This window comes from Erigeron canadensis, chromosome 7, assembly GCF_010389155.1.
Source record: "Erigeron canadensis isolate Cc75 chromosome 7, C_canadensis_v1, whole genome shotgun sequence".
In the NCBI taxonomy this organism is placed as follows: domain Eukaryota; kingdom Viridiplantae; phylum Streptophyta; class Magnoliopsida; order Asterales; family Asteraceae; genus Erigeron; species Erigeron canadensis.
The window spans coordinates 1,751,232-1,762,087 of NC_057767.1; the positions used below are offsets into that span (position 1 = coordinate 1,751,232).

General features: G+C 33.6%; 2 protein-coding genes across 2 annotated transcripts; one reads left to right on the top strand and one right to left on the bottom strand.

The window, feature by feature from the left end:
- Window positions 1–2,576: 2,576 nt before the first annotated feature.
- Window positions 2,577–3,821, top strand: LOC122607142 (protein ALP1-like). Its single transcript, XM_043780065.1, has one exon. It carries the CDS (start codon window positions 2,577–2,579, stop codon window positions 3,819–3,821), a length of 1,245 nt encoding a protein of 414 aa, XP_043636000.1.
- Window positions 3,822–7,347: 3,526 nt separating this feature from the next.
- On the bottom strand, window positions 7,348–10,634 carry LOC122607890 (phospholipid:diacylglycerol acyltransferase 1-like). The gene is made up of 6 exons (XM_043780962.1): window positions 10,061–10,634; window positions 9,533–9,755; window positions 8,932–9,215; window positions 8,293–8,620; window positions 7,959–8,218; window positions 7,348–7,885 (listed from the first exon to the last, which is right to left on the bottom strand). Exons 1-6 carry the CDS (start codon window positions 10,486–10,488, stop codon window positions 7,402–7,404), a joined length of 2,007 nt encoding a protein of 668 aa, XP_043636897.1. The 5' UTR covers window positions 10,489–10,634; the 3' UTR covers window positions 7,348–7,401.
- Between the last annotated feature and the right edge of the window lie 222 nt (window positions 10,635–10,856).

Here is a 10,856-nt window from a genome sequence, read left to right on the forward strand (position 1 = left end):
ACTCTCAACTAAACCGCCTGAATGCACGACATTTAATTGGGATAAAATTATGCATATTCTGCAGGACTCAAACATGTTTTACTTAAGGACTTTATTGTGAAATTTCTTCAAATGTCTTTCCTATGTCTTAAACTCGAGACCTCTAACATGTAAAACTGGTGTTCAACCACTGGACTATAATAAGAATTACAAAATGTAAATAACTTTAACTTAATAGTAAAAATCAACTAACTTTGATTAATAATATATATATATATATATATATATATATATATATATATTCTTATCGATTAATTATAACGGGACATTATACAAAATCGGGTGCCTAAGCATTCATAATTTAGCTTAAAAAAGGAAAATGATTTATTCTCACAAAAAAATTACCTAAAAATCATCTTAATAACTTTAGATTGTGATATGTGGATACCACTGATTCTCTTTCCTAATCTTACCTGATTTTTTGACATGTACTCATCCAAAAATTAAAAAGAATTTTAAGCTATTATATTAGAAGGATTAATCATTTAATAAAAAAAAAATACACTCGTTGTCAAACTCATGCAAGTATAAACCTAGTAGTATCTTGATGTATATATTATTGAATAGCTTATTAGTGGGTTTTTGTCGTGAAGTGAAGAAGTGAAGAGGAAAGAATAAAAGAATAAAGATAGAATGTGTATATGTGTATTTAATAATCAGTGTATGTATAGGTTAGCTTTTTGTCTATGAATCATGCGAAGTAGTGTAGTAGTATTTTTAAATGTTTTTTTCCCTGTCCGCTCTGTATTAGCCGCCCCTATAGGCTACCTGATATTTCGCCACGCGTTTAGTTTAGAGCGTGGAATTTACTTTCCCCTGCACATCAAAGATTTTACTCTTTTTTTTTTCAATTTTTTAAAATCTTTTTGAAGTTGTGTAATTATGTTACTCGTATAATTTTACGAAATTGAATAAATATGAAAAATTATGATACGTATTGTGAGAAATCATAATCAACACCGCTTATAATATAGTCATCCTATAATAATATACATTCTTTAGAGAAGATTTCTATTTTTTAATGGAGTAAAACTTATCACCTATAGAAATATGAAATCTCTATTTGTCAGTGTTTAAAAGAATCATGAGGGGCTATTAAAACTAGAAATGAAAAAAAGTTTAACTAATGAATGTAACGCCTTTGTTTTATTAGTTAAAAAAAAAAAACTAATCACCTAAGCTTGTCCGTCATTTATTTTTCCCTCTCTTGCATCAAATCTTGTATTGACATTGATACTATGGTCCATCTCGCTAAGAATATGCGTGCAACAGAAGGGGAAATATACATTGGTCGATCGTTAAATAACTCTTCATTTATCGTTTTTAAACTACACCAACATGAAAGGTTTATTCATCAAAATGTTGGAAAAACCTGAAAGAAGATTTACTTTTTGCTAAGAGGATTTGTAAGTAAGTCAGACGGTATACAACTCAAAATTCATATAACTTTGAAGTATGAGAGTTTACTATTCAAAAAATAAATTAATATCACAATAAATTTTACATGTAAACGTTGATGTAAGTATTGCAATGGTAACTATTGCAATTTGTAAGAGTTTTTTTTAGCTTAAAATAAAATAAGTAAAGAAAATGTGAAAAGCTTGGGGTATGTTTAGTTACGGAAAAATACCCCTTGTTTCTCATTTTTGTTTTTTCAAGAAAACATAGAAAATAGAAAACGTGATCAAGTCAAAGTTTTTCAAAAATGTTTTCCATGAAACAGAAAACAGTATTAATCACATTCATATGGAAAATTAAAAAATACTTTTTTTTATATTGTTTTTCACTTTTCATTTTTCAATTTCTAAATTTTGAAAACCCCAAATTGTTTTCATTTTCTAGTCTTGAATGCATTTTCAAAATTTTCATTTATTTTCAAAAAATAAAAAACTCTTTTCATGTTTTAAAAAATTAAAAATGAAAAACTAAAAAACATTTTTCAGAATTAAACACGTCTTTAGTTTCATTAGAAATAATTACTTCAGAAGGAATATGTACAAATATAGAACCCCTCCGGGCCTCCAAGCCATGTCCTTTTATGAGTTTTATCAACTTCTAATAAGCCTTGCGTTTTGAATGCTTGTACTCTATCTAGTAATAATATTTCTTGGCTTTTCAGAACGGTCAAATGAAACTTTGTATCTTATATTCATCTAAAGCAACATAAGGGGGGTGGAGTTGATGCAGTGTGAGAGGCGGTGAACCCCGGCCCCGCGTGGGAACACCGCCGCCGGTGGGTCGGGGTGGGGAAGAGGAGGAAGAAAACGGGGAGACTTCACCGAGGAGAGAGAAATTGGAGTGGGGCCCGCGAGCAGGAAAAGAGCCAGTGGTGGCTGGACACGTGGCGAGGGGGAGTGTGTTTCTAGCCGTTGCTTTTTTTTTTTTTTTTTTTCTTTTACCTCTTTCTCTATATATATATATACACTCTTTTCTTCTTTAAACAACACACAACTACTCTCATTTTCACTACATTTTTATAAAATTCAAACACCCCAACCTTTTCATCACTAATTTCTTACACCCAACACCAAAAAAATATGGCTTCCGGTATTTTGGATAATTCGAGCGACTCTCCCGACGAGTCAAACGATAGCTCTATGGAATTCTTTGTTAACGCGTTACACTTTCTTGAAGATACGACAACTTCTAGTGCTCCTCAAACTCGACGGTATATGGACCGGCATCGGGAAATTGGTCTTGATACTCTTTTGAACGATTGGTTCGTTCAACAACCAAAATACGAAGACGATTACTTTCGAAAGAAGTTTCGAATGGACAAGACCATGTTTTTAGATATCGTGCGCGACATTGAAGCAAACTTCCCGTATTTCCAAGAACGTTACGATGCAAGAGGAAGAAAAAGTTTTACGGCGATACAAAAATGCACATCCGTCGTTAGGCAACTCGCGACGGGTAACGCACCAGACGAGTATGACGAGTATTTGTGCATGGCAGCCAGAACCGCACGAGAGACCCTTGATTATTTTTGTGACGCCATCATTCGGTTGTATAGCCGAGAGTACTTACGCAGGCCGGCGTCACACGACGTTGCACGCATCTTCGAGGCCCACGAGCTTCGTCATCATATGCCTGGGATGCTTGGTAGCATCGATTGCACACATGTCGAGTGGTCAGCATGTCCTAGACGTTTGAGAGGGCAATACACGAGGGGTGACCACAACGGTCCAACTATTATGCTTGAAATCACCGCGTCACATGATTTGTGGATTTGGCATGCTTTTTTCGGTGTCCCGGGGTCGAACAACGACATCAACGTGTTGAACCAATCCGATTTGTATGTCACAGCGCGTAACGGAACGGCTCCGGATTCTTCATTCCACGTGAATGGGCGAGATTATAAACGTGGCTACTATCTTAGTGATGGGATCTACAACAAGTGGTCAACACTTGTTAAAGCATACCCGTATCCAACCGACCCTAAGGAAAAAAGATTCAAGAAATTGCAAGAGGCGGCCAGAAAAGATGTCGAGCGAGCTTTTGGTGTCCTCAAAGGTAAATGGAAAATTCTTCAACGACCTCTTCGACCTCTAACGAAAGACAAAATTGGAAAGTATGTTCATACATGTATTATCTTACACAACATGATCATTAAGAGGGACGGGAGGGCAATCTCACCGGTCCATATAATGGACCCGCCAGTGCAACCGGTGTTCGATGAAAGTGTGTATGCGGAGTTGATTGACGAAGAAGTTCACCATCGCCTTCGATATGATCTTACGGAGCACGTATGGGTTCAAGATTTGGCGTATCTCGATGATTAGTTTTTTTTTTTAGTATTATGTAATGTTTCTTTTTTTTTAGTTGATTAGTATTTATTTAATGTTTATTGTTTTTAAGTATTATGTAATGTTTATTTTTTTTTAAGTATTATGTAATGTTTCTTTGTTTTAATATAATAAAAGGGTATGTTTTTTAATTTTAAAATAATTTGTGATTTTGTTAAGTAAAAATAAATGGAAATAAAAAAGATGATGTGGAAATTGGGGTTGGGGTGAGTAGCGTCACCATTTTGGGATGATTTGGGGTGAATTGGGAAAGTTTAAGATGAAGAGTTTTTATTGGAAGATGGTGATGTGGATATTTAGGAAACTTTGGGGTTGGGGAAACCACTCCCACCCCCCTAATGTATTTTTTTTAAATACTTTAAATGTAAATTTTTATTCAAGCAAAACGATAGTGGCATTAAAATCAAAAGTTACAACTTACAAGAGATTCAACCAAATCCAATCTTCTCAACTAATAAAAAAAAAACTTATGCTCTATTAATATACTACAACAATCCAATTGATCTAGTCTAATGAAAAGCCTTTTCAACATCAACCTTCGCCTCTTCAAACCTTTGTCATTCCTAATTTTCCATAAACACCAACAAACAACTGGAACAATACCGTTAAACAGCATTCTCGATTTCATTTCAGTGTTAACTTGTTTATTCAATTCAGTAAAGTCGTTAATAATAATAATAATAATAATAATAATAATAATAATAATAATAATAAATAATAATAAAAACAAAGAAACAATGACCCAATGCATCAGACATATTCTCTCCTTACTTATTTGTTCTAAAATACGAGTAATTCACATTTTCATTTTATTTTGGTATAATTTCTAAATTAATGTATGAGTTCTAAAAATAACATATCAACTTTATCATGTTTTATTGTATTGTTTTCACAAAAATTAATTCTAAACATGGTACAAAAACAAGCTTAATACTGACCAATGCAACAATGACAAAACCTGAGATTTTAGTAAAAGAGGCCAAATTGAAACAAGAGAGAAAGAGGGTCTTAAACATGTTAATTCGTATTCTAACAGATTATCGTATCGTGTAACCTATTAAAAAACTTGTTAAAACACTGATTCATGACGGGTTTTTCAAACACGAATACAACACAAAACCTTTATAGTTAAATATGAAAGTTTTTAACTCCGTATCATATTAACACATTTCATGTTAAAGTTGCCTACTTAGTTCATTATGTTAACTTGTTTAGATTTTGGAAGATGCCAACAATCTTCAAAAGATACGCTATAAACATATATTATCAATGGACTTCAAGTTCAACTAGCATGGTATTCGCGTAATATTGAGGTAATGGTGACGGTCTGATAACAACAACGGATGGTGATGGTAGTAGCAACGTTAAATAGTTTAGATTAATTGATGTAAAGGTTTCTGATTCATAGGGAGTATTGGAGATATCTCTATCTTCTGTATCTCTATACTTAATAAAACAAAATTGTTTCTAGAAGGTTTTTTTAAAAAAATTCCTATGTGCCAACATGAGATCCTTTCCTACACCATGTTATACAAAAGATGACATCATAATTAATTTTTAATTTTTAATTTCTTAATTTAGGTATTAATATATTTTTGTTTATTGGCTTTTAACGCCACTAAATTTTGTTTTATAGAATTATAAAAGCAAATTGTTTATTTACTATTTTTTCAAAATTACTTTTTTTAATTAATTTATGTATCATTGTTTTATAACAAGAACAAGATTATAACATTTAAAACTTTATTTTGATACATTATAAATCTATAAAATTAAACAAATTTATAATTATTTTCTTTATATAGGATTTTAACAATTCATACGCTGATTCGTCAAAACCAATAACTCACACATTATGTTTATGCATCCAATAATGCATCTACATTGAATTCATGAATCTTTAATTTTTCTACTATCATTGTATTAGTGTTTATTTGAAAAATAAATACATCATGCTATGCAAATGCATCAATTTAATAATAATAATATAGAAAGTATTAGTAAAATTTTGTTTAAAATCCCGGGTTGAACCTGAGTTGATTAACTAGTTTCATAATATTGTGGCTTTTTATGTGTTAAGAGTAGTTCGTTTAATTTGCATATTCAATTTTTCTTTAACTTTTAACATTGGTGGCTATAATTTACATATAGTGGTATAGAGTATAGATAAAGAACACCAAATGTTAATTTTAATTATTATATATAGGATAAGAAAGAACAATTCAATTGTTAATTCATGCTTATTGCCGACAACGAATAATTATATCTCTTTATCTTTATCTAAACACATGATAATGTAATTAACTAACTTTAATCAATCTGGATTGAAGCAAAGTACACAATAATAATCCAAACATGTGTCCTTTAAATTATTTATATATTTTATTCTAAATTTGGTGCCTCTTTGAAACCGCTAATGTAAGTTATCTGTATAATATTTCTTTTGGTCATATGATGATGTTGATATTTGTGTATAGTCATCATAACATCCTCGTACCAGAAACACATACATATCTGATAATGTTGGCATTCGAGGGAGTTGAGAGTTTAATGTCGTAGTTCAATTTTAGACGTGAGCAAAATACATTTTGGGTATAAAATAGAGGGGTTTTCAGAAATTATTGGTGGTTCCTCTTATTAGAGTTGGATATATAGACAGGGGCGGTATTAAAAGGGGCAAGGGGGTCCAATGCCCCTCCAAATTTAAAATTTATCATGTATTTTTAAATTTTTTATAAATTGTTAAAAAATTTCTATAGGTTTTTAATATTTTGCCCCCTTTTAGATTTATTTTTTATAAGTTTTCTAAGTTTGTCCTTTTGGAATTTTTTCCTGGTACCGCCTCTGTATATAGATAAATAATGTTTCTAAACCTAATTTTTTCGTTAAAAGACATACATGTTTGGCCTGTGTAACAAAAGTTAGTCCCGTGAACTTAGAATTATAAATTTATAAGGAACTTAAATTTATACATATGCCGTGTAACGCGGACCAATCACTGAAGAGAGAAAAATAATAAAGAGAAAACATCACTTGATTTAATTGGTTGAATATTTATTTGTAAACTTTTGTTTGTAAGTTGTTTGTCAATATAACATTTTTTAACTTTTTATACTTAAATATTATTCTGCCTATAAAACCTCTGATAAAATTTAATCATTTAGCGGGCCACCGACAAATTACTAACATAAGACAAATTAATTAAGTGATTTAACTATCAGGACACGATGGTTGAACTTAAACTTGATCAAGTGATATTTATACGGCCGTGTCCAAGCTGTGTTTAAGCTATTTTGATTGTTAGATTAATTTTTACTTTGTAAGAGGAGAGCATTCGACATTTTCATATTTAGAAACAACATTTGTTGACAAGTGAGAATGACTAGATCAGGGTATGGACAATAAGGGGTCAACATACACTCAATCACTAAATCAAGAATTCACGACTTTAACTATGATTGTTCATGTACCTGAAACAAAAGATAGGTGATAAACGTTGGGATAATATAATGGATTATCATACTTGTTTTTTTGAAAGTTGATTATCATACTTAGTTCACAATTTAATGTTAATTTTTTCAGACCATTTGAAAATATCTGTATAAACTCTATCACCACCCAAATCATCACCATAAGCACCAGCTGCAACTCTAATTACATCTTCAATTAATTGAAAGTTACCCAATATATCGACATGGGCCCCGCTTTGGGTCCCCCGACCCTCGAGAAAATTCAAGGGCGGGTTGTGATCGTACTCCCTAAGGTACGTTTTAATCCCCGAGGGATTAAATCTTGTTTTACCACGCCATCCTTTCGCGCACATGAACCCTGCACTCAATGCAGGTACAGTTTCATCACCATCTACTGTGTACACTCCGTCTTTTAGACAAACATGAGGGTCTGTGTCCCCGGCTATGTTGTCAATTTGGAAAGGAATATAGCATTCGGCTTGTGGAGTGAGCTTATAGACGTATGCTCGTTCTGTTGGGATGCCTACGCCATACATGGAATATATCTCCATTTCCGGCGCGTCTGGCAACCTAAATTGGATGATCAAATAATTAGTCGCAACAATCAGATAATCAGTTTCAAGAACCAAAAAAAAGTTCTTACTTTGTCTCTAAAGCGTTGGACCAATATTTGTAATGTGCGTATTTTGGGTCGTCAAGATTATCAGCTAAGCCATGTGAAAAGTGAGCATTGCCTCGTTCCATCATCTTAGGGGCAACAAACTCAAGCAAATCCACAAGGTCTCCCGCCGTATATGTCTTATACTCAGCTATTGCCTTGATACCACCAAAACCCATTTCGTGGTACTCTGTCCACACATCACGACATGTACTATTGGCAAGATTATGACCCTTAAGAGCGTCCTATCATAGAAAAACCACAACTAGTTGATAAACATGGCTAATGTTTATAACCCTTCATGGAAGTTTAAACTTACTCTAAAGTCTATTCGTTCGAATTCTGATGAATGTAGCTCTGCCACATCTCTTCCAAATGATATAAGTCTTCCATAATTTGGATTTCTATCTCTACATGTTTTACCATGTGAGTCAATTTGGCTGCAAAATGAAATATTGAGCTTTTGTTGCGTTTTGTTACTAGGAAGATATCCTTCCTCGGGTGACCAGTCGAGTCCACCCCAGATGGTATCACCCCCTTTTGGTATCATGGACATGGTTGAGTCCCAAGTGCGGCTCATTCTCATGATGTGTTGAAGTGTTTGAATGTGAAATACATCAGAGTCTAACACACCAGGTGCTATGCCCCTACAATTTTAGGGTCATGTAAATATACACCTGTTGAAATACCAATTATTTAAAAGTAAAACAAGTTTTTTTCAAAACAATTATGGGACAACCTGAACTGAATAGACTAATTATTTTTATAACTACAAATGTTAGTTATTAGTAGTTAATTATACACACACACACACACATCTGATGGAAAGTTGTCCGTATACCACTAAACTTAGTTCACATTATTGTACAATACAATAGTGTACAGAAAGAAAGAAGTGAATCAAGTGATGTGTGGATCATTGACCGTTTCTAATATACACCAAGTCTGGAACACAAACCTGGCAAACGCGACATCTTTGGCTTCTGCAGAGAAAAGGCCGGCTAAAGCCTTTGGTGCCCCTAAAAGTGGTCCACCGATGTTCATCACTGCCTTTATGTGTTTAGCACACCAATCTGATCCACCTCCACCACCCATGGGAGCTGGCGCTTCCACCCATTTCATGAAATGCATAAAATAGAGAACGCCCATTGAGTGTGGAATGATAACCGCCTTTTGACCATCGTTTATTTCAACCATCATTTCTATGTTGTGCTTTATCCGACTCAATGTCCGGTCTCTTACCTAAAAAAATTAAAATTTGTTCTGAGAAGCAAGAAAAAACATTTGAGATAGCAAAATCGGTGTTAAAATGGGTTCGCGTCAAACAGGTTGCTTAAGCATGAATTGGTCTCACCTGACTCGCATAATATTGTTTTTATGAATTTTGTTCTCTTCTCTATAAATTGGCAATGCATACCATAAAACTATAATCATCTATGTATTTTTATGAATATAAAACCTTTAGAAGGTTTTAAACATAAAAAGTACACTTGTCATGACTCTCAACATGTTCGACCCATGTTTCTTTTAATCTTCATTTTAATTAAGAGTTTGTTTACCTCAGTATTTTGAAACGAGAGTCGCCAGTCATATGCAGCCATGTACATATTCTTTTCTTCATAACCAACACGAGCCAAGTTGGCGATTAAAACAGCCCAAACAAAATAGCCGGGGGCAAAATAGTCAGCAGCTACAAGCCCGCTGACTGGCCTTACCCTTATCCCGGGAGGATCCACACCGGTTTCATTGTCTAGGGACATATGTCGTAGCCAACACGACGGCCTGCATTATACACATAATCACACATACAAAAGTTGTTTTAATCTTCATTAATCAAATTAGTCCAAAGCATTTTTATTCCACTCAAAGAAAATTAAAAAATATATATATTCTTAAAAACTACTCGTATCACTTTTTTCCTGTAAATACTATTATGTTTTGGAAACAACGTTTTCAAAAATGACCATATCCTCTAAGAGCTGCGCAGCTCATGATATTTGGTATAAAATGCAAGAAAATGCAAATGTAACATAATTTCCTTTTGTTTAAGAAAGCACACAATTAATAAAGGTGATTCAATTCCATACCTCTTGTACACGTCACCAAAAGTACCACCCCAGAGCCTCTTTCGGAACAAATCTTCAGCACATTCATGACCCTCCCAAAGCTCAAGACCACCAGTCACAATCCCGGGAACAAATACCACCGGATGCTTCGGTTTCAACCCTTCTTTAACACATTTAACCCCAGGAGGATCAGGCAATGGCCCGGTTATCTTTTCCGTTACGTATTGTGGAAAAGAAGCTGGCATTGTGTTATAGAAAAACAACAATAACCACCATGTTGTGCATATACATCCTACTAACCAACAACAATTATCTAAACATGTATAATTCTTTCTTCGTTTCTTTCTCCCTCTTTTTTGTGGCTTTGTAATTTTATCTTCAACCTCTTCTGACCCGGACAGATTTTGTGCATCATCTTCAGGCTGTTTCCTTCTACGAATTAATGCCATTTTTAAACAAGGTTAGGAATATGAGATGCATGAATGTGAACATAAATGCACCTACTGTTGAAAATGGTGGTTTAAGACGGAGATTCGGTTAAGGAAATGTTATGAGAGGATTTAGTAAAACATTGATTGAAACAAAAGTTAGCATGAAACGTGGCTTAGGGGTGACGTTTGGTCAATGTTGACCACTTGTATGTTATTGTCTATGTGCGATAGATATGGGAATTTGGATATATGATTGACTAATAAGGACCACTAAAATTGATGGTTGGGATCATAGCCTCACAGGCCTCAAAAGAGGGCCTTTTAGCTCAAATAGACAGGCACAGTATATACTTGATTCACTTTATATGAAACGATACATCTAGTGA

What these genes read in the sequence shown, in the direction of transcription:
- LOC122607890 (XM_043780962.1), bottom strand. Translation starts at nt 10,488, where the DNA reads ATGGCATTAATTCGTAGAAGGAAACAGCCTGAAGATGATGCACAAAAT. An exon ending in TCTCGTTTCAAAATACTGAG is followed by an intron (nt 9,216 to 9,532) that starts GTAAACAAACTC and finishes TAATTTTTTTAG; the next exon opens with GTAAGAGACCGGACATTGAG. An exon ending in TCCAACGCTTTAGAGACAAA is followed by an intron (nt 7,886 to 7,958) that starts GTAAGAACTTTT and finishes CATCCAATTTAG; the next exon opens with GTTGCCAGACGCGCCGGAAA.
- LOC122607142 (XM_043780065.1), top strand. Translation starts at nt 2,577, where the DNA reads ATGGCTTCCGGTATTTTGGATAATTCGAGCGACTCTCCCGACGAGTCA.